The sequence below is a fragment of the Merops nubicus genome, unplaced genomic scaffold, assembly GCF_000691845.1.
Source record: "Merops nubicus isolate BGI_N331 unplaced genomic scaffold, ASM69184v1 scaffold13253, whole genome shotgun sequence".
Taxonomy (NCBI): Eukaryota; Metazoa; Chordata; class Aves; order Coraciiformes; family Meropidae; genus Merops; species Merops nubicus.
The window spans coordinates 33,793-57,565 of NW_008598316.1; the positions used below are offsets into that span (position 1 = coordinate 33,793).

The window sequence follows — 23,773 nt, forward strand, 5'->3', positions numbered from 1 at the left end:
TCTGCATCTTGCTTTACACAGGCCCCTAACGCCCTGTTCCTGTAAAAGCTGCATTACTAGGCACTGAAGAGTGCTGCAGAGAGCAGGAGTAACAGAGGGAAGGAGGTGCCAAGCAGGCAGAACCATAATAGAAGGATATCAGCTACTGCTGTCATGGAAAAACAAAACCAACACCAGCACAGCCCTGAGATGGGATGAGCAGGTTACTGTGGGAGTAAGAAAAAAGAGAAAGATGTGCAAGGAAGCAAGGAGGGCAAAGTTCCACCTTCTGTTATCATTCCTTTATTTTTGTCTTTAAAAGCCACTACATTAGGTACATAATTCTTGAAATATTTTAAAGCTTAATGGAAAAAATACTTGAAATAAACTTCTATAATTAATTTTTTTTTATTCCTACAACATTTGTCCTTTAGCAACATGCTATTGATATAACTGAAACTCACTCGTATTAATGCAAGGATCTGGGCAATGAACTTGGGCTGTCAGGCAGGATGTGCTACTGGATATTATAATCTGTAATCCATGTGGGCTACTGTACATTAGCACACCCTACCAGCACGTCAGAAAGATGCAACAGGAATTTTTAGGACAGAACAGTAGTGAGTAAAGTGAGCGAGACACTTTCCCCCTTTCTCCTAATACTTTATAAAGCCAAATTTCAACAATGAACTACAGACAAGAAAACAAAGAAACATAGGATCATAGAATTATGATGGAGAACAACTGTAGCTACAACTAAATAGTGTACATTATCTCCTACAGACTGTAATCTGGAGATAAAACTCAAATAAGGTGCAAAGATGTAAGTATTCATTAAATGAAACCAGGCCTGGAATCCTTCAATTTCCAGATATAAATGGGAAAATAAATTATATTAAAGTTATTGAGTCCTAATTATTCCCAGACATGAATAACTGTTTTTTTCATCATGCAGTCACCAAACCAGCAGGTATCAATGCTATTTTAGGCATATTTTTGAAAGGTAAAATGAAGATCATAGAAGATTGGTTGTAGGCAATAATCACTGCTCAAGAGATCACAAGCTGACTGAATTTAAATTGAATAGAAGGATAAAAGCAACTCTGAAACTGAGGTTCTTTATTTCAAAGGAAGGAAATGATAAACCAGGGGAAGTAAAGCCATGTGCACGTGAATGTACAGGAGAAACCAAATTTAAGTCAAATGTGCAAAACCCAAAACTCATACTTCAAGTTAGCTGGACAGCAAATTGCAGGGAATATGTCAGGATAAGTGATATCAAAATAGATTTTCCTTATCAAGTACTTCATTTAATGTCCCAAAGTTACCTTAATTTCAAGAAGTTGCCCCAAAGTCTGCTTCTCTTCTTGCTCTCAAGGCCATGGCACTAATGCAGCTCCTCTAAACAATATTGGGTCCATCTATTCAAGTTTAGATATATGCCATACTCACATCAGGTGTTCCACACACAGAATAAATTGCTTAGAAATTCATGAATAAGTAAAGACAATAAATTAAAAATAACATAATTTAAATCACAGTTTGTAGTTGAACTTATCCTTAGAACAGAATGGAAGTTGGTCATATTCTGGAGAAAGAAAGCTTGTTGGATGTGAAAGCAAGAGGATGGTATACTGGGGTAAAAGTGTAAGATATGAATATTAAAACACATCAGTGAAGGTGATTTAATTATTTTACAGCTAAAAACGTACTTAGTCAAATCTGCATCACTTCAGTTTATCTCCACTTTGCAATAATATTCTCCTAAAAATAATCATCTATTTATTTTGATGAACACATTGTATTGCCTCAGGTTTAAAAAAAAAACTCATTTAAGATTGTCAAAGTTATATAAATAAACTGAAAATATATTTTATTGTCAAATACCACTTTGAGGTTTGAGATTTGAGAGCCTAGCTAAGGGTCTCTGGCAAGTTTGTGACTAAATGAAAATATTAAGCCAATTAGTTTGAATATGTCACGGAAAATAAAAACTCAAAGCTCTCATCTCTGTTCAGTTTTAACCATAGGTAATTTTAAAATAGGCTAATTAGTCTACACATGTATTTACACTCTCTCTGTATATACAGAAAAAGTTATATGAATAAAATCAAATAAAACCTGCCACCAATAAATAAAATATGTATAATTTCATGGGTTTTAAATTTCTTTGGCTGGTGTCTTACCGTTTATAAGAGTAGCTGTTTCTTCATGTAAAAGAGATGAAGGATTAAGACAGGTTAGTAACGCCTGATTAAACCAGCTTAACATTTTTGTAAACAAAGGAACTCAAAAAAAGTCTCAAAAGGTAAAAGTACAATCCACATTTAAGAGATTTACGGCAAATAATTTCTGAGAAATATCACATTGGAAACTGAAGCAAAAAGTCGTAAGAGATAAGCTGGAAACCAGCTGTCTGGATCAAGCCATAACAGAAAACCACCTGCCTCCACTAGAGCTGGCAACCAAGGATGCCAAGTTCCAAAGAATTTGCCTCTTTCCACATTCCATTTTGCCAGCTTCTCTCAGCCCGTGCTCATCCTCAGCCCTGATAAACGGATGCCACCTCACCCCAGTGCCTCACTGTTCTAATACAGCATGAGAACAAACTTGTTAATTCCTTACTCACAAATATTGTTATATATGAGGTATTTTAAAGATTTATCACTCTGTTAAAGCTTGTTATAGACTACCTATATTTTCCTGACAGAAGTAGGTCATCTATACAAAGTTTTCTAAGGTGCTAGCACTGTTTCATTATCTTCTGTTGTGTTTTTTTTTTTTCCCTCTCCTATACAGTCAGATCAACTACAGCAGTTCCCATGAAAAAGAAAAAACAACAAAACAACAACAGATCAACAAATAAAAAAACACATTTCCCTGAGGGTAGACTAAGTAAACACGTTTTTTTCACCCCTAACAATCCCAGTTGAATGCCCTAGATCAAATTATTTTGCTGTCTTGAAACGTGGTGGTTTGGAGCTGGTTTGGTAGTTCCCAGGAGACAGAGGACACACGCGAAACAAAAACTGTAAGAAACACACTGTCACCTAGGAAAAACACTATCCCTCCCTTTCTCCCCTTCCCTCCATGCTGTTTTTGATACTCAGCAAACTGGCTATCACTGTCAAGGCAACTTATTAAAGCTGTCTTTTAACTTAACCTATGCATAAACACAGACTCCCACTCTCAATTGTAGGAGGGCAGCAAAGGCACCACAATGTAAGTCTGATTCCTTCAAAACAATCAACATCTTTCTTTTCCAAGCAGGAAAAGCCACTTGACACAAAGAACTTGTCCACCATTATAAATGTCCTGAAACTGTTATTCTGTAGATTTTTTTCCAGAATAGTTGTTTGTGTGAACTGCCTTGTGAATTCTTTAATTCCAAAGGAAAAGGGGCATTTTCTAAGTTAGTGTGTACAAATGGAATATATTCAAACATTTAGGAGAGAAATCTCATTTTAGAACACTTCACATATGAGCTCACATACAATAAATCATTCAATAATAATTGTTCCCATAATGAAATAAATTTTGCTTGACTTGATTAGCAATACCAAATAATAAGGGATGACATGTCCACAAAATGAAAAATAAAATCTTTTACCACTTCATACAAACCCCTATTGCCTCCATAACAAACTCTTGAAGGAAAATGCTATCAAGTATTAGGCAGGGGAGAGATGAAGACACGAGCATGACAGCCACTGTGAAGAAAGTAATTCTGAGGATTAAATGATATTAACGAACACCACTTCTAAACACATTTTATGGGTGCTAAGGTGACAGCTGCCAAGCCTGTAAATCTGTTAATGCATTCTGAATCAAAATAAAAATCTTCTGAGATTTCTCAAATACAGAGATTTAGGGTTTTTTTTTTTTAAAAAAAATAAATTCCAGCAAATGTTTTAAAAGTTGCAACCAGGTCCCAGGATTTACTTTATATATTTTCATCTCTGTTCTTTCAAATATACAATAGAACAGCAGAAATAGAGCAGTGGAAATCTGTCCTCATAGATGTGCTGGCACAAAACCATGGAAAGGCACATCTTGTGGCAAAGAAACTTTAAGCCAAGGAATTACTGGTTTAATAGAATTAAGGACTGTTTCCTGCCTTCTTGCAACACAGAAGCAGTTAATACATGGGTTTTTTAGAAAGTCACACTTAAAATTCCATGTCTTAGATGTAAAATGGAGGCAAGTGACCTTCCCCATCTTTGTAAGCTGTTTCCAGATTGAAAGATTAAGTCATGAACTTCCAGTTCCCTATCTGTTGTCATATTTTTTGTCAGTGAATCCTCCCAATGACTCCCATCTCACCATGTAACTCGAAGACACATTTTTTTGTCATTTGTTTCATAACTCAGTGTTACTCTGAGACTTCTTCTCGCTGTAGACCTGGCAAATCATCCCCTCACTCATCCTTTGTGTATGTTGTACAACCCAAAGATCTACCCTCTTTTTCAGCATTTTTTACATCATTCTAAACTTTTAATGTTTAAGCTTTTAATGTCTGTCTGCAAACTGCTTCAGATTTATGGAAGGCTACGTGTTAAACAAACAGCTCTTGCACAGACAAGTGCTCAAAACTCTGCACTCAATAAGCAATTCCATCCAATCATGCAATTACGGTGTGAAGTTTCCATTCTGTATGATTTTTTTTTAAGCTCTGATTCTTCCTTTTGGAAATTAAGTGTGTCAGGCTTACCAACTGTAAAAATGAAGTACAGAAAACACCACGTCAGTAACAGATTCCATTCTTGCTTTAAATTCCTTGGAACAAGAAGAAATTACCAGGTAGCATTAAATGTAACTTACCATACTCCCACCAGATTAGAAAATGTAGATTTTTTTGTTTCTTTCTTTCTTTCTTTCTTTCTTTCCTGGGAATTAGTATCTTTATAGCAAACTTTTGGGTCAGCTCTGACGTACCAATCTGTGTCTATTTTATAGTGATATGATTGCATGGACTTTCCTATAATCTCCTTTAAATTTCTGATAATTCAAAAAAATGGAGGTAGAAGACTGAAAAGTTTCTGTTGTTCAGAATTTAATTAAATATTTCTTATTCTATTGAATAATTTGGCAGTTGAAATAAGTTAGACTGAAAAAAAATTACTATTACATGACAATGTCATGCAGTGAATTATAATGCTGTTTCTAGGCATAAGTTACTCCCCTTTTCTTTATAGAAAATAAGTATATTGGGAAAAAAGTACTACAATTAAAATAATATCTAAATACATGAACATAAAATAAGGTTACTAACCCACAGCATGAACTGCTCCTCTATGCTTCTTTGAAATCTTGTTTGCCTTAACTATATGTAGAGCATTTTCTTTGAACTGCAGCTCACACAGTCTTTTCAGAAGAACTGTCATTTCTTCAGTGATGGTATCCAAATAAGTTTCATTAATGAACTTCAATGATGAAGAAGGATCAATAGTTCCACTTAGTATATACAAATCTTCTTTTATCATTGTGCACAACGTGGGTATGGAACTTTGGTAACCATGAACCACCTTATCAAAATTCGTTTCACCACAACTAGACAAAATACAGTTCTGTAGAAGATCACTAACCAGTTTATTCTGCATATTTTGATACTTCGTTAAAACCTCTGATTCAGGATAAAGAAACAAAAGCTGCTGTATGCACTGAGTTTTAAAGTCCATTTGTTGCTGTAAAGCAGTAGCATTGGTTTCTTCTTGGCTTTGCAGTCTGTTTACCAAAAAACGTCGAAGATGCAACCTCACATCATCCCAGAGAGATTTCACATCCATCGTGGAATCATCCTCAATGGCATGAAGGGAAGATGTTAACTCAAAAGAAGTCCCACTTGGAGTGCAGGGAAATGAGACACCACACTGACTAGAGAGATCCAGAAGGAACTGAAGTATCATTTCTTCTTGATTCTGCTCATTCTTCAGCAAGCTTTGCTAACAAAGGTAAACCGGACAGTATTTTAGAAACGTTTTGTTAATTCTGGTTCATAAAATTAATAGCTTTGTGCCAGAGCACCAGTTGTCCCCAGTCTGAATTATCTTATCAGCAAATAAGAGACTCAAACAAACTGCTACACAAACAACAGAGATCCCAGAGCCACAGAATCCCAGCATGGTGGGGTTGGAAGGGACCATCTCGTCTATCCCCTCTGCCAAAGCACAGTCACCCACAGCAGGGTGCCCAGGATCACATCCAGATGGGTTTGGAATCTCTGCAGAGGAGATTCCACAATCTCTGTGGACAGCCTGCTCCAGGCTTCTGTCATACTCAAGGTAAAGGAATCTTTTAATAACAAAGACTGTTTTCTCATGGATTTATGTGCCAATGCATCTCCTCATCTACCTGCTCCAATAACTCACATTCCTCTTCCTATCTTTCTTACTCTTCAACCTCTTTTCTCATCCACTTCTAAGCCACAGTTCTAAGGATAGCTTTGTAAAGCTCATGAGGTCCTGAGCAGCCTGTTTGATGCACATGCCATCTTTGAAAGAAAACGGGATGAAAAATCACTCAAGATTTACACAGAAAATTATAGATTTTGCTCATAAAACCAATTCAGGAATTTATAAAATGAAAAAATTTTGCTTTCTATGCTCTGGCTCAGCAGGCAACCACCAAAAAGGCCACTCTCAGGATAAAATATTTCCAGAACCCCCTTAAAGAGCTAAAAATGGAAACTTGTTAAGAAATGAGCAAGCTTAGATGACACACAGCAGAAGAATAAGAAGCTGTGTATCCTGACAAACCAAGATTCAGACTGGTATATAATGACAATATGAATACACCTCAGCTGTACAGGCTGGAGAAGAAGACAGCCAGGTAGCAAAGCAGGTGAAACTACATGGATGCATGTGCTGTTCCTACTTCACCTGAGCCTGAGGAGCTGGATCCTGGTCAGGGCCAGGATCTCCAGCCTTAGAGCTGCTCAAGTTCAAGAGACCATGCAGGAAACAGCAGGTCCTCTTGTTCCACCTCAGTGCTTTCTACTTGGTCCAGAATGACAAAAATTTAAACAGCATTCTGCAGCTTTCCAAGTGATTCATCTCATACATCTCTTTTGCATCAACACGGCATACCCAATGCATGAGTAGAAGGCAACCCTGAAGTCCCATGGTCACTAGACACCAAAATCTCCTTCCTCTCTCACACAAAAAACTCACCTATTATAAACTCATGTTCCACATCCCCAACATTTTTCCCACTGCAGGTTAGCTCTGGCCACAGTCCATCAACTTCTTATCTACACAGACCAGCTCTCAATCCTCCAGCAGCTCTAGAGCTGACCACAGACTTCTCCACCACAGTGACAAGAAAACTGAGTGACATTGCTGGTACTCCTGATCCTGTGGGTCTCAGGAACCCAGTAGGTAAGCCCGAGGTCCATTAGGACCTGGAGCCCCCTCACTTCCTCCCCCACCTCCTGTGGCTTCTCTCCAGCAGAGGAAAGCCTCGTGGCAAAACATCTACGGGCAGCTCTTTCCACTCATGTCCTTCATCTTCGTCCAGCTACACTCCATCCCACACAGCAAGGCCAGTAAAGAAACTCTCGGCAACCCTCCACCCTCAGAACTAGTGATTTATTTAACCTGAAGTATCTGAGGAAATGATGAGTTTTATTTTTTTTCCCATTCTGAAAGTGAGAGAAATAAATTGAATTTGAGTATGCTTTTGCTTAAATATAATTTACATTACAAATTGTTCACTCTTCCTACTCTAGCAAGCTTTTGTCAGCAGGTAATTGATAAAAATACTAACAAAGACCAAATTTAGACAAAAACTTCAGTGTCTGGTTGCGTTTTATTTATATTATGTTGTTGTTGTTTGTTTGTTTTTTTTTAAATTTGTTTTGCTCATGCTTTTGAATTACAAATAATTTCAACACTATCATTCCTATTCTTTCTCTGGATGATTCGAAACTCTAGTTCCTATGGCAGAAATCAGGAGTTTAACCTCTCTACTGCCCTTTAATCTGCAGCGCTCCATGATGAAAAATAAAAAATAAGACTTACACCAGAGCAGCTAATTCTGAACAAAAAACAGAGCATGATTGCTTCCCATGAAGGAAAGTCTCCAAAATAACAGGCTACCTATTTTTATTCCATTTTACATCTTTATTTCAGAATGCTCCTTATGAATTTTTTTACTTACAAGCAGGAAAGACATGTGGAAGATAGAATAATAAAAGAAATTATCAGTCAAATACCATCCTATAAAAGCAAGTGCATGGGATAGAAGCATGTATAACTAGTCAAAATCTTAAATCATACATATCAATGCTCATATACATAAGGCAGACCCAATTTTCTATCTACTTTCTATCTACTGAAGTATTCTATAAAGTTTTGCATCCCCAAAGAGAATATGTCTCAGTGTGTGAACTGAAACCCTAATCACCAATCACTTTGTTCACGAGTCAAGTCTCAACAGGAAGACTTTTGGAGTTTAAAGGTGTTTTTTTTATTATGAATCATGCTCAAATACTATATTCTGAAATGAACCAAACAAGAGAAGTTGTCAAAACAGTGAAGGTAACTGATGCCTTTGGATGATGAAACCAAAATGTCTTCCATGCAAATCCCTACTGCTGTTTTTTTAAGGTTAAGCAAAAACATTTTTATTCATGAAAGCCAGTAAGAATCTAAGTATTGTTTCAAGTCCTTTGCAACTTAAACTAAAGCATTAAAAAGAGGGAGCTTGCAGATGCCATCTCAGACTTGGTGTTTGTTACTCAGAAAACGAGCCCCTGAAGTGAACTTTGAAGCTTTGAAAATATAGTGTCATCATGTCTCTTTGAACGTTGCCTATATTGACATAGGCTTTTTCATTTCAAAATTAACCTGTAAAAATGCTTCAAAAGATGATGCCAAAACTATTCAAGAGGAAAAGATTCAAAGTAGTATCCAAAGGTTTCAGAGAAGCATGAAAAGTTCTCTTATGAGCACAGAAAGTTGGTGATAATAATATCATGAAAACATTCACAGTCTACCAGCTGGACTACTACCTGCTATAGACTACTACCTATCAGGTCAACAAACAAATCCAATAAGGTAAAGATTTTGTTAAAAAAAGACTTTGGCACTAGGTTAGCAGGAAGAGAATTTAATGAAGATGTGCTCATGTACATATTTAGCTTTTAAATATTTAGAATTAGAAAACAGTACACAGAATGATAAAATTTCACATAATTAAAGTTTTCAGGCTTCATGAAGAAGCTCTCATGATTTCCACAATACTTCACAAGTGCATAAAAATATGATTATAACAATAAACCTAAATGCAGCACCTCAGTCAGAGCACAGCCAGAGCTTTGCACTATTTTTTAATTGTTCCAGCAGCACAAAAGATAAAATCCCTAACAAAATAAACACATAAAATAAAGGATAACAATGAATCAGGATACTGCCCTGAAGGAGAAGGAAGAATACTGTTACTGAAGATGTATTATATGATACTTACTAAGCCAACTGAGTAATTAGCTCAATGGATGGAAGTACACATTTAAGAAAGGTCAGACTAACAATTCCATCAGTGCTGAGTATTACTGAAAAAAGTTTAGTGTAGAACTGTTTATGGAGTTAAAGATTATCTACTGTAACTTCTTACAGATGCATTGTCTATGCTAACACACGCACACTTTCCATCTGTGCCCTCATCCACGCAGGCTGGATGACCTCGGAAGCCATGAAACAGCAGTGTCCCAGTTCCTGAGCCCCACGGATGTTCTCCTGACAAACTGTGCAGAACTGAGGCTCCAAGGCTCCTCACGCCCCGCTGTGTGTTCAGCAGCCTGCCACTGAGCTGTTCTCAGGGGATAACTGGACTCTACAGCCAGACCACCATGCAGCCAAGCCTACTCCAGGGACGATGAAGAGCTAGAAAGCACATTTTGTACAAAATACACCCAAAGTGTGCCGGAGACGGGGACATTTTCCTGTTTCCCAAACAAATGCCGCCACCTGGTGTCCAGGTATATGTCTGGAATAGGCCTTGGGAAGAGGAGAGCAGGGAACGGGCACAAGCCAGTCACCATGGCCACTCCCTCTCCTGAGGGGGTGTCAGCGAGGACCTAGCTGGACTAGGAGCACTAACAAAGGACTTTGCAAGTCGGCATTTTCTGGGATCCTCTCATTTAGTCTCGATTATAACGTAGCCGTCTCTGACAGCCTTGGGACAGGGGATGATTAACAGCAACATTTACACTGATCACCTCTGTTAGAAGGGGGTGGTCACCTCTCCACCACAGGAACAATGAAGACCTGCTGTGTCTAGAGCCAACTTCCCCATGTGACACAGCTTAACATCCAGTGGATCCAAGGGTGACTGAGAGATCAACAAACAGTTTTAAGAGTTAAAAACTGAGAGACCATTTGATGAAGCTTGAACTCGAGCCAGGAGAGGGTCCCAAAGCAGAAAATACTCCACAGCAGTTTTCTTCTACCAATACAGCCAACCTCAGCCTACAGGTTGTCCTACAACTAAACCACGACATAGGAGTGACAAAGAACAATCCACTGGATACTGTTTATCTGTTTTGACACGCATACAGACTTACATCATCTCAGCACACAGGTACATAGTACATTATATACATGTAGCTCCCGTATTTCTAACTAGAAAAAGCAGTGGGGAAGTTAATGTTCAAACAACGGATAAAGGACCATGATCTGTACTACATGAGTTAAATTCATACTGATACAAGTGAAGAACAAGCAGTGAAAGTAACAGCCTCAGTGCAGAGAGTAACTTCAGATGGTGTTTACCAATGTGTTTATAAAACAGTCCTAGCAATGCTGAACGTGTGGTAATATCAGTGAGAAGATTTTGTCCCAAGTTTGCCTACTTAAGGCATGATCAAAAGGAAGCACAACCCCCTGCTGCAGACATAAAAACACTAGTAAGCCTTATAATAACATTTCTGAGCTACCTTCACCACAGTGAAGACTGAGATGGGAAAAATAATTAACGTCAAACACCCTTCCCCCCTCCCATCTTATAACCAACTTTTTGCAAACTTTAAAGTCTTTAGGAAACAATTTTTACCAGGGTCCTAAGGAATTCCATCAGCTCTCCATGGTGTGTAGAAGAAGGTCTGAGAGAACTAAAACTGCAGTTGGTTAGCCACTGAAGGCAGTCAGTTGTGCTTTGTAGCATTTCATCAGTACATATTTCATTTACTTCTGATTGCAGGTCTTTAAGACACTGTTCTATGCTGGAAAAAGAAAAAAAAACCACACAACAAAACAAACAAAAAAAATCACAGGATTTTCGTCATGAATTGGAGATAAAAGCATTTCATATCATCCATATTTCAAAAAGAAACAGTATTTCAAATTAATATAACACTAGTCATTCTTCACGGATTAAATTCTTCCCACAAAATTTGCAGGATTAACAATTAAATACAGTCGAGTTAGAGATAAAATAAATTTCCTTCAGGCCAGACTGCACCATACTCAGTCAGAGTAAGTACTGCCTCAATTCTCAATCAATCTTGTACTTTTTAATGAAGTAGTTAGTGAATAAGACATCATCCAACTTAAGATCTGGTCCTTGGTGCTTAATTAGCTAAAGCAGAGCATATAAACTGAATCAACTACCATATTCAAAGGTGAAAGTGTCATTTTCCTCCTTTAGCAATCAGCAGTTGTTTTATAATACATTACATGTATTAACGACTTCTTAAGGGCCCATTGACATGACAGAAAATACTGAACAGAATTTTATAGTCAGTTGTGCTGAGAAAGTCGATCTTTTATTTCTTATTTTTGTCACCAGAGTACTTGAAAGAAAAGAGAGTTTTGTTTTCAAGGAGCTGATCCACTCCTGAACAGTCATCTAGAACCATAATCCTGTTTAAGAAGTCAGGTGTGGCTGGTATGGTTATTACAGGATTTAAGCTGCATAAATCACAAGAACAACTGAATATCCAACATTATTTTATCTCTGTTTATGTGGACACTCACATGAAAATAATTAAAGAAAAACCCGGAAACAACCTACCTCTTTATAATTTCCTGCAAAAACAGCTTTTTGGAACTTCAGAACTACTTCTTTTAAAAAGCAATGCTTAATACTTTATACAGTTTCACTTAGAAAAATAGTATTGACCAGATTTAGGTTTAATACAGAGCCAACTTTAAGACTGATGCCAGTTTATTGAAGTGCAAAGTGACTCTCCCTAGTATCTGAATTTCATTCTTAAGTGTATTAGTTATTCCATTCATGTTCTTACAGCTGATAATGGATGGAAGGTTTAACACAAATTAAAATTTACTTCTTTCTGCTTCTGTAATGGCATTCAGTGAGACTCAGCTCTTTGCAGATATTTCAGTGTCAGGTACTTTTGATCATATTACTTTCTATTTTCATGACATCAACTGAACAACAAACTTGCCTATTGAAGTGCCACTCGCCTCTCTATTCTGTAGAGATTAAGCATGGCTGTTTTTCTTTATCTGCTCCCTAATATTTTCTAGCTTCACTAGTTTTGGCAAAAGAACAGAACAGAAGGTTAGAAAAGAGGACAAAGAGAGAAGCAAAGGAGAATGAGAGGAAAAGAAAGAAAACAGAAAATAATTCTTTCAGTGTATTACAAGCTGTGACAAAAATAACAAAGTCTAGATGTCCAGGGGTTTTTTTTTAATTGGTAAATTTCAATGTTCATAATTTTTTTTCTGCATAATTCTTTATATAGAAAGATTCATTTTCCATGAAGTATCATATTTTTTTGGAAATTTTTGTTAAAAATATAATCTGCATTGAATAACAATTAAAAACAGATCAATCTTAAACACTGCTAACCCATATCAATTTGTACCAAGAAATCAGTGATGAAAGGTCATTCTGCCTATCACCCACTGACTGGAATTCACTTCATCATGTAATTCTGCCCGAAATATGGATTTCAGAACTTGGAAGAAGTACTTACTTTATCTGCTACTAGATTTTCGTCTTTACTGAGTGACTTGCATTTTATTCTTTTACAGACGTTATGCAACATACCCTAAATTCCTACGAGCTGTCTTGTCAACAGCAATAGATTAAATCAGTATCATCCAAACCTTTGGGAACTGAGCCTGTTAGATTGAATTGACATTTTGAAAAAAACAGTGGAAAAAACATAGGCAAATGATCACACTAAATGAAGTTCAGAGATAAACAGTAGTCTGTCTTCCTTTTGAGCTACCTACAACAAGCACAGAGAAGTATACTTTTTCTGAGAATCCGACCAACACATAACACCTATGAGAGGTTTTGCTTTCTGCTTTCTGTTCCTTTGAAATCCAGTACTAAATAATAACAAAATGAATATGAAAACTTCACAGACTACAATTATAGAATGCAAGGACCACCTTAACAATGTAAGTGCAGAAGAAGTGTAGCATTTTAAATGGCAGGGAAAAAAAAAACAAATTGTTTCCAGAGCTATAATCAAATAGGTATCATTATGAACAGCTTATTTCCCCATATTTAATTGTATTACGAATTACATGTATATTTGTTCTGTGCTTAAAAGGCATGAGGTAAACCATTCAAAGTGTCCTCTAACGAAATGAATGCACCACATTTTACAGCTGCGTTATCTTCAAAAACCAAATTCAGTAGCTGCAGTAAACGTTAAATTATATAAAAACTGTTAAAACTTTAGAACACATGGGTGGTCTGTAAAACACTTGGATAAAATTGATGTAAATTTTTTAAGGCTTTCCTGAGCACGACTGAGTTGAAAATGAAGTGCACTGACATAAGTATCTCCCCATCATCAAAGGACCTTATCAGCAGCACAAAGGACCCCCATGAAAAACAGTCGCTCTCTGCCTGTGGCCCAGGCAGGTTCCTGGTGGGGCAGCCCAGCCATGAATACCAATTCTGAACTCGACAAAAGAGCTGTCTTTTTAAAGGGGTAGAGACTGTTCTCGGGACTGTGAAAGGAAATGCCTTGCTCGAACACCTCAGCTCCTGGGACACCTCAAAGGCCCCCAGGGTGGTGTGCTGAGGTGTCCCACGGACACACCCCAGCAGGTCACAGCACCTGCACTGCAAAGGGGCCACTGCTGTCAGTCTGTGCCAGCCTGCTTCCATCACACACGAGCTTTTACACCCATCTTTGACTCAGGAATCCGTGTGCAAGCCAACAAAGCACAAGCTATGAACAGGCTACACCCTTCCCACAGCCAGACACTTTGGTACTTTACCCCAACACTGATACAGAGATTAGGTACAAAGCATGATAAATTTGTTCATTGTATTTAATCTCTTTAGCTCAATAAAGTAAACACTGAATTAGGAGTAAAACTGGTTTTGATTTAATAAAAACATTTTCATCCTGTTTACTTACAGCACAGTGTTCCTGTACACTGTTTCTTTAAGGATTTTTGTCAACCCTTACTATTAACAAGGATGCTGTTCATTAGAGGTACTTATTCTTTTACATGAATTACATCATTAAATTAACTATTTAGGAATTTGGTTACCTCTGGAAAAAAAAGAAGAGCATTATCTGGGTTTAAAAGCAATCATTTTAAATAAGAGAGTTTGCTAAATAGGATTAAAATTATTCTCACTATGTAGTATTTCTATTTTAAATGCTCACGAGTATTTAAACCTTCATAATTTCATATCAGTGTAGGGAGAATGAGACTTTTATTTCCTTTTTTAGAAAAAAAATTTGCTCAAGTTTAAAAACTGTAAACAAAACGTAATTTTGATGTGAAAAACATGCTTAATGTATTTAATTAATTTTATTCTTAAAAATACAATTACAAAAAGCCATATAAAGTACTAAATTCCTTTTTTTCCCCACAATAATCCTTCTCACTAAGGCTTAACTGCAAATACATTTTATTAAGTCCAGTGCAGTACATAAGCTCCTTTTTCTGAACAAATTGAGGCATCAACCCAGATGACATCAACTGATGCTATACACACATGATGGGAGCATAAATTGCCTTAAAATGATGTGCAGCCCATGGAGAAATACAACCATGTCCATGTCCAACCCTACCTAAGTGAGGAATATAAGATCTGGAGCACAACAGGGAATAAGGCATAGTTCAGGACTTAAAACTTTCCTCCCTATACTATTGTTCCCTGGTTCTGTGCTCCATATGGGTGTTTTTTGGAACATCCTCTAAAACACTAAACCTTAATGATGAGGTGAGGCATACAATTTATGTGTTAGGTGCTTAGGTACCACCCCTGAGACATTGCTGAACCTAACCAGAAGGCATTTAACTCTTCTGTTGGAAATTAGCCTACTGGCACCACAAAAGCTCTTCCCAGTCAGATGGAAGGTCTCCAGGTCTCTGACAATGGTTGTTAGGAGATGTTAAAGAAATATAATATCAAAAAATGGAAGGAAAAAGAATATGTTAAGAAGTCTCAGAATATTTTCAATTGTTTCCAGGAGTCTGTGACACCAGGGCTTAATCAGATAGTGTCCTAGTATTTAACAGCACTTAATTAATTTTTCTTGCACAGAGGATTCCACCTTACTCTGAACCCGTCCAACTGCTCAGAGATAAACAGAAAAAGAACAGTCACCAAATGACTAAACAAGGAGTGGAACAGGAAAACTCAAAGACAAAAATAACCTTTCTCTGTAGCAAAGGAATCTGATCGTTATGCTTATATAGATTTTTGTGAAATTGACTGATTTTTCAAGAAAGAAATCTCTAGTCCCACACAAGGAGTATCTTAAGCCTGCGTGGGCACATCGGTGCCTGCAGTCAGTGCCAGTGGTATGCCATTATGCCAGTGAACACAATTTCACTGAAATAGCTTCCCCCTTTTACAGGTGAGCATGTTTGGGCTGGTTTGGTTTTTATTTTTTTTACAAACTAAACAAGTTATGTTATCTGTGTCCATGCTGGAGTGCTCTTCTGCAGTAGCATGTCAATACCATCTGGTAAGTCTCAGTTTGAGAACTCCTAGGTGCTCTTATGTATTAAGTTAATGACAGTTTTTAGGAACAACCTAATCATGTGGAGAAACTGCTTTTTAAGTGGCTGCATCAATGGACAAACAGTTACAAGCCAAGTGCTATAAAGGAAATGATTGTGTAAGCACTGTCATACAGACACAACATTATTTTGAAAAGCACAGTATCAAAGTGAGAGTTGCTGCCTCCATATATCACCTCCCATTGCCTGTGATTGCTATAAGCTGGAGGATGATCTTCTCACTCCTTTCAATTTCTAACAAGCACTGTTTCAATTCATTTCGTATAGCATATGAAACAGCCATAAAATGACAATAAGACCCGTTAAATTAAACTGCTAAACTATAAAGCGAAATTATCTTTAAACCTCATGTTACTTATGTTTAAGATCCTCCTGTTCATGGAGATCTCCTTTTGCAATCAGTTTATGTGTCTGTTGTTAAGAGGAGACTGTTTTAAAATCAAGGAAATCACTGTCTCCACTGTTTTTTTGAAGACAGATGCACTACCATGGTGTTACTTTGGTATTATCATGTATATTCATTAAAAAGCTTGATTGCTAAAGATACAGGGCATTTCATACCAAGACACTGTGTAATTTGGAAACCTGTGTGTCAGAGGACCCCTGATACACTTTGAATAGTACAAAACACTTGAGAAGGACTAGTGTAATTCTCACAGGCATTTTCATTGTTACACTTTCTCCCATGATGAAAAAAACATTTTGCCTTACTTCATGAAAGCTGACCCGCCAAAATGGTTGATATTAAGAAAATTTTCCCTGATCTACAGACAATTTCAAGAGGTCATTGCTGATACCTCGGCACTACTGTGTGTTAACCAACAGCAATTTAACCAGAATTATAAAGAACTGATTTTCTAGTAACTTTTAAACTGATAGATACAATCTAACTGAAAAAAAAAACCCATAAATATTCATGAAAAGAACATTTTGATAACTTTATCTCAAACAGAAACAAGAGGCTTTACAAAAAAAAGGCTATTTATCATCGTGCATGTTCCCACAATGCTTACGATAACCTATAGTATACTGATGGTACAATGCATCTCTTCAGATTTCCAAAATTCTGAAAAAATAAGAGATTATTGTAGTTCCACGCCTATAATGTTTATGCTGTTCCATTCTAGTCTATCTGACCATCAGTTTATTCTTTCCAGCATGTCCATTTTCTTACTCTCATTCACCCAGCTGTGTAAAGAGATGAAATTCCTTTTCATATTTTATGTTCTTTACAATGGTGACCTCAACAACAGAGGAGAAAGGCAGGAAGTAAAGCTGCTACTGCTAATAACACAGGTTCTGTTATCACCTCATATCTGTGTGCATGTTAACATTCTTTTTCATAGTTTAACTATTTTATTCTCTTATTCATATTCTGTATCTAAGTTCTATTAAAAATAAAATAAGACCAATAAGAATGAAGTTAAACATTATTTTGTCAGCAGCAATAGAAAACTGATGGAAAGACTGACTATAAAAACTTTACTTCTTTAGAAAAATGCTGTCAGGACAAGGAAGTCTTGATACTTGTTTTTAAAGCCAGTAATTATTTAAAACACAAATCTGAAAGTTATAAAATTATAGAGCTGAAAGAGTGGAAAAAATTCTCTTCCTCAAATTCTTCTTACTGAGATCTTGGACTGTAAGATGTAAAACAACAATGCAGTACCTGCTTCAAGGACTTTGCAAGATTCCTCATATCTCTAATTTAGGTACTTGCAAAACCCATCGACTGAAACTGTAAAATAATGATACCAATGAAATAAAAAAAAATAGAATTGGTGATGGCTTTGCTGCACCTCAGCAAGGGAAACTTACTTAACTACACAAGCACTGTCCATTCCAACTGAACCCACCCACCTTTAATTTCCCACCTTAAAGACTTGCAGTATTTCAGTCCATAAGATGTAAGCTTTGCCTTGTTAAGTTATTTCAGAAGACTGGCAATGAAACGTAGGAATCCTTCAGCTCCATGGACCAAAACACGGCAGTGAGAAATAATGGCTAAAAAACATTGTCTTATGTATTCTCATATGAAATTAATTGGGCTATTTTGCAGTGCAGCTGCTGATTACAGCGTCCATAGAGGTGCACAACAGCCAACTACTGAAGACACTGACACAATTATAATCGCTGTGTGTTGGAGTAAAGAAACTGTGTGCTTATTAAAATAGCCAATCTCTGAGAAACTCTGAGCTGTTCAGCCACCAAGGCGATGAGAAACAACTACCCTGAACTTACTGATCATGCACAAAGACAACACAGGCTGAATAGGAACAAAATTAGATTAGTTTCTCAGTTGAACCACTTACTCTTTGCAATTAGTGAAGGACAGTGGGTAGACAGATACCATTCTGACAAAGATTTTAGTAACATTATTCTCAGATCTTTACAGGCACTAAATTCTCAGCTAAATACTACAGTACTGCACTGCAAACACATTACATTCACACAGAAGAGTCAAATTAGTTTTGACAGCTGTGATAAATATTAGCGCTGAGTAAAACTGATATTTCATTTGAAATTATCCCAAATGCTCAACCACTACTGGGATTTTCCATGGGGGAGGCAAGATTTTGCTAATTCTTTTGAGTAATAGCAATGTGAGGTGTCACTGCTTTCTGAAAATTCCAGGGAGGAATAAGCCAAGATTCTCTTCAAAATAAAAGAAAGATAACTCTTGAAGCACATCTGTTTAACAACACACTGAGCCCTTGCAGTTCTGATACAGGGAAATGGAAAGAGACAGCAGCACTTAATATCCCATTTGAAACTCCTCCATCCCTCTGTTGTGAGGTATTGATGCTGGGAAGTACTTCCATACAAATTAGAAAATTTATGATCCACAACTGGAAAATGTCACACTAACATCTTCACTGAGGTATGTTCCAGACAGTCCCATTATTTTCCAGTCAAGGATCACACAATGTTTCTAATTTATACTGAAATTATGGGACAAGATGCAATGCTACAGGCAGTTGTTAGTATTGACCTCATTGGAGCCCTTAAAAAAGACCCTCATCAAAATCCCAGATGACTGAATTACTGTTAATTAGACAGAGGGTCAGGTTGACCTTTATCAGATGAAGTCAAATCAAGCCTCTACAAAAAGCATCACAAAGATACACTCTCCAGTGCATTGTGGATATACAGTTATTATCAAATAATTTCCTTGAATTTTTAATTGTTCTGTTGAAGATGGCCTAGAATACTTCACACTGTCCTACAGCCTCTAAGAGTCTATAGTCACTTTATCACCACCAAAAGGCATCCACTCTCCTTCTGAAGAAGGAACTGAACACACACACACAGAAAATCAACTGCTGAAGAGATTTCATTCTTACAATCACTCTGAAGCTATGCACTGTAAGATGGGTTTCAAGTTCTGTACCTTATTTTCTGCTTAGAAATATTAAATATCAGCTAAAAGTTTAGTTCTGTGGATTGTTCAGAAATTACCTCTGCCTAATGCTTAATCTCCCAATTAGAAAAAACCCTAAAGACTCAGTTTTGATAAACAATAAAAAGCAAACATGTAGGGGAAGACCAAAGACAAATGGCCATCCTGAAGAAATTATAAATACAACTTCACACTTTAGAATAGCCTGAGACTATCACTGCACTTAAAACTTGTCAGCAATGACAATAGTTTTGAGAGTTCATATTCACCTGCTTCCAAAAGCTGCTGTAAAAATAAAGTTAATATTCAAGTAATAAGAATTCTGTTACATAACAGTGAACGAATGAACCACTTACTCCCCTAAAACTTACAAATAAAACAATTTTGCACAGATGGCCTTTTTTTTTTTTTCTTCCTTATAGCACCAAATAGAATTGGTACAATACAAAAATACTGAAGGTAATTCCACTGCTGGAAACCATATCTGATTTGTCGTGCCACACAATTTTATAAAAGCTATTCAGTTGGAAGGCAATAAATGAGCATTCAAGTGATTTACACACTTTTGGATCATAATTTTTTACACAATGTTTTATTTTAAAAAATATATATATGCTGTATACTATTATGTTTATTCTCTGTGGTATAATAAAATCATAAATCTATCTGATGAAAAATGGATTGTATTCCAATAGTATCACCGTAGTGCATAGAGCTGCTCTTATCATACCACTTACAAAGATCAATGGTAACTTGAAAATGATTTCATTCCATGCTACCTCTAATATATTAGCAATAAAAGGACTCTTTTTAATTTAAAAGTCACATCAGCTGCTGTCCATCTTCTTTTAAACTCCTCTCCATTTCTGAAACTGACATATTACAGGAGCAAAATATCACCTGGTAACTACCGGGCTACTTTCTGATTTTCCTTGTGAAAATTAGTTTAAAAACTACCTTAAGTGTCAGTTCAGCAGAAACACAAAGTTTGTCCTGAGATGTGTTGTTGTGTACCACACCCTAATGCAATGTCCTTGGATAAAATACCATTTGGGTCTTACAGAACTTACAGTGAAAGGCCCTTCTGATTTGTAGGCCTATACACCTAAGATAGGGACAATCAGCTTTCTTAAAAACATACAAAGAGTTCCACTGTGATGATGTTTATGTGAAGTAACATTCAAAGGAACAAACAGCTGGCCTGCTTTCCCTCAGCCAAACGTTTCCTCAACTAGCAGCACAGATTTTACACACATCAAACCCAAAAATAGTATTAAAGCATGTATCCAAAGGCCCATCTTGATAATAACCTTCCTAACTCTTAGGCTGGCTCTGCATAATGACAAAAAACATAACTTTTGTCTGATAGTTGAAGAGGTGACAACATACCTGCCCAAAATGCTGATGCTGCTTTTTCCCAGATACACCAGACCACAGCAACTCAAGACTCAAGCACCATTAAGTGTGTTATGAACTCAGCTGAACACTGAGTATCTACATTCCACTGGAATCAACAGCTGGGACACTGCAATATGAATTGCACTATGCAGGGGTCCACATCCACAGTTCCCCAGATCTTCACTGCCATTGCTACCCTGGGATTATGACTACTGCAGCCATATTTTTAACATAAAAGAGTTAGAAATGTGAGGTAAGAGGAATATAAGTAAAAAGCCTGGAAAATCTCTCAGCCTGGTGTAGGCAGTGTAACAACAATTCAGAGATGACCTAAATCAGTTTTCGGTGAGATGCAGCAACGGTTTATCTCCATGCCTTCAGGAAGCTGTTTGGGAGAAGACAAAGACCTCTCACAAACTCATTAAAATTATACAGTCTTAATACAGATGCCATGAAGGGCATCCTTTGAAATTGTACAGCTCCATACCATGCACTGCTAACCAAAGGCAAGCACTTTCAAAATTTAATACAAAACTATGCTATCTGTTACATCTCTGAACATACACACAGTTTTTTATAGGGCAATTTGTGTATTTGCTTCAGAGCACCTTTTACAGAGCAAAGTAAAGTCTCTAAAGAGTTTAAATACTTTGAAAAGTGGTGGTGGTAGAAGGCTGACTTTTTTTTTTTGTCCTCATGAAAAAAAAACCCATCTCAGCAAAGAGCTCTTTCAGTACTCCACTGTTTCTGTAGCACTGATTTTTGGAAACCAGTTTGTTACAAAGAAGCAGACAATTTAACACATTACAAAATAAACTGTAGTTAGATAAATCTTATATTGCAGCATAACAGTCTTAACTAAAGTAGGTAAAATAAGGGCTTATACAAGAAAGATTATATACACTAGCTCACTTGCTTTTTCTACTTCCATTAGAAATGCTTAAGGAACATACTGAGTTCAGATTTTTTTTGTAGAATTCTGTAATTCTTTTGGTGAATAAAAATTCTATCTCATAGCTGTAGGAAATAAAACTGTCATGGGAATACACATTTTCTTCCTCTACTATCACACCTACTGTAATAATTCCTAAGATTAGGATGATTCAACTGTTAAAAATACCATACAGAGAAAGACCGTAGCACAAAAATTACATAGCATTAAAAATTTATTAAATACTCAGGTTGTTAAGATAAAATTACTACTGTAATAATTACCAGAATTTTAACCTACAACTAAAAAAGATAAGAAAAGACATATTTTTTAAAAATGTAATGACTTTCACTAATATTTTGGGTAAAAAGAAATACGCTTTACCTAGAAGAGTTCTTCTTTAGTTTTTCATCAAGATCACCAAGGATCTGTTGAAACTCCATTTCTCCAGGAAGGACATTTAATAAACAGTCTAAATTGGAAGAATCAAGAGAATACTCTCCTCCCCATTCCATTTTCAGAATCTGTGAAATAGATACAGAGAAGTGATTAAATAATAACAAAATTTAGACTAGAAGTACGACAATATCCAACATTTTGTTTCCTGGAAATTCTTAGAAGTGCAGCATGGATGTAGGGAGTTGCAAAATGAGTGCTGAATAGTAAACCTTGTGCATGCTTCTGAGCAGAGTGCTACAGAGATGGACACCTGTAAAATAAGATCAGAGATAAATTTCATAATATCTTGCACTGTTTTTTTTTTTGTTTTTTTTTTTTTAAAAATCAGTGCTTTTATGTTGATCAGAGTAGTAAGTAGTAGCTTTCATAACTTTTTTTTTTAGATTTATAAAGAAAATACTATCATAACTGGAAATTATAAAAATAAATATATTGGAGAGTAAATTTATTTTCCCTCTTTTAAAATTTCCTGTACAAGAAGTAACTCCTTTCTGGGAAGGAAGCACATCACTGCAAATAACTAGAGCATAAAAATCCAGATCAAAACACTAAAATGCACAAGGAAACTAGTGTCATCTTACTTTGTATATATTTTACTTAATCAGTATTTTGCCAAAACACAGGTCAAATCCACTGGCCTGTTCAAACAAGACACTAAATCCCAGGAGTCTTCTTACCAGAAACAGCATTAGCACACTTACTGTTTTCTGGGGTTTTTCTATATTATTTTTTGGAGAAATAATGTAGTTGATTGTACAATTAGTGACGACTTGCTACCAAAGTTAAAGCAAAAATTACATTAAAAGTGGGAACTTCTTAATAACCAGTATATTTCATGTCTACTACTTTATATTTAATAATATTATTCATATTGCACAAGGAACACAAGTATTCTTCTGCACATAATGTTTGGGCAACCAAATGTACTCAATTAATAAATATACTATTTTTCTTACAAGCAATATTATTTTATAAAGCAATTACAGTACTGGTTGGAAATTTATCTACAGACACTTATAGAAGAAGAAGCTGAGAGTTTTTCTAAGTGAATGATCAGCACAACACAAGGTCCAAAAGAAGATCACATTAAGATGCAAGGTCAAGATCACAGTTTTTGGTTTAGCAGGAGTGTAGATGTAGAGGCAGCAGAACTACACATTTCTTCACACTACTGGTTCTAGTTTTGCTGTTTCAAAACAAAGCTAGACTCAACCTGAAGGTCCTTTAAAGCTTGCTGTCTCACATATCTGAATCAACACCACAATATTGGGAACTATTTAATGGATATACCATTTTCTTAAATCCTCAGAAGCTATGGAAAAAGTCTTTGCAAAGAACAACTCAAAGACTTTCAACATTTTGGAAAGTAGCTGAAACTCAGTCACCACTGATTAAAAAGTCTGGATATAAACAAAATACATCAAGTAACACACTGAGGGAAGATCAGTCTCTGAATATAAGAATCAAAGTATCTTAACAGATGTTACTGGAATTAAATACACTATAATTAAACATAGAACTTAAAAAACATTCTTCCAAACACTGAAACACTCTTCAGTTGCTATGGCAAAAAAAAAAAAAACAGTAAACCAACTTGCAAAGGTCCCACAACAATGGAAAAACATGAAACAGTGC

At 36.3% G+C, this 23,773-nt stretch overlaps 1 protein-coding gene across 1 annotated transcript; it reads right to left on the reverse strand.

The window, feature by feature from the left end:
* Positions 1 to 5,246: 5,246 nt before the first annotated feature.
* Positions 5,247 to 22,200, reverse strand: KIAA0825 (KIAA0825 ortholog). The gene is made up of 3 exons (XM_008937010.1): positions 22,064 to 22,200; positions 11,029 to 11,197; positions 5,247 to 5,921 (listed from the first exon to the last, which is right to left on the reverse strand). The coding sequence occupies exons 1-3, from the start codon at positions 22,192 to 22,194 to the stop codon at positions 5,247 to 5,249; spliced, it is 975 nt and encodes a 324-aa protein (XP_008935258.1). The 5' UTR covers positions 22,195 to 22,200.
* Positions 22,201 to 23,773: the final 1,573 nt, after the last annotated feature.

Excerpts from the sequence above, each read along its gene's own strand:
- KIAA0825 (XM_008937010.1), bottom strand. The coding sequence starts at position 22,194 with ATGGAATGGGGAGGAGAGTATTCTCTTGATTCTTCCAATTTAGACTGT. Across the intron at positions 11,198-22,063 it reads CTAAAGAAGAACTCTTCTAG|CATAGAACAGTGTCTTAAAG; the intron begins GTAAAGCGTATT and ends TTCTTTTTCCAG. Across the intron at positions 5,922-11,028 it reads TGGAATTCCTTAGGACCCTG|CAAAGCTTGCTGAAGAATGA; the intron begins GTAAAAATTGTT and ends TACCTTTGTTAG.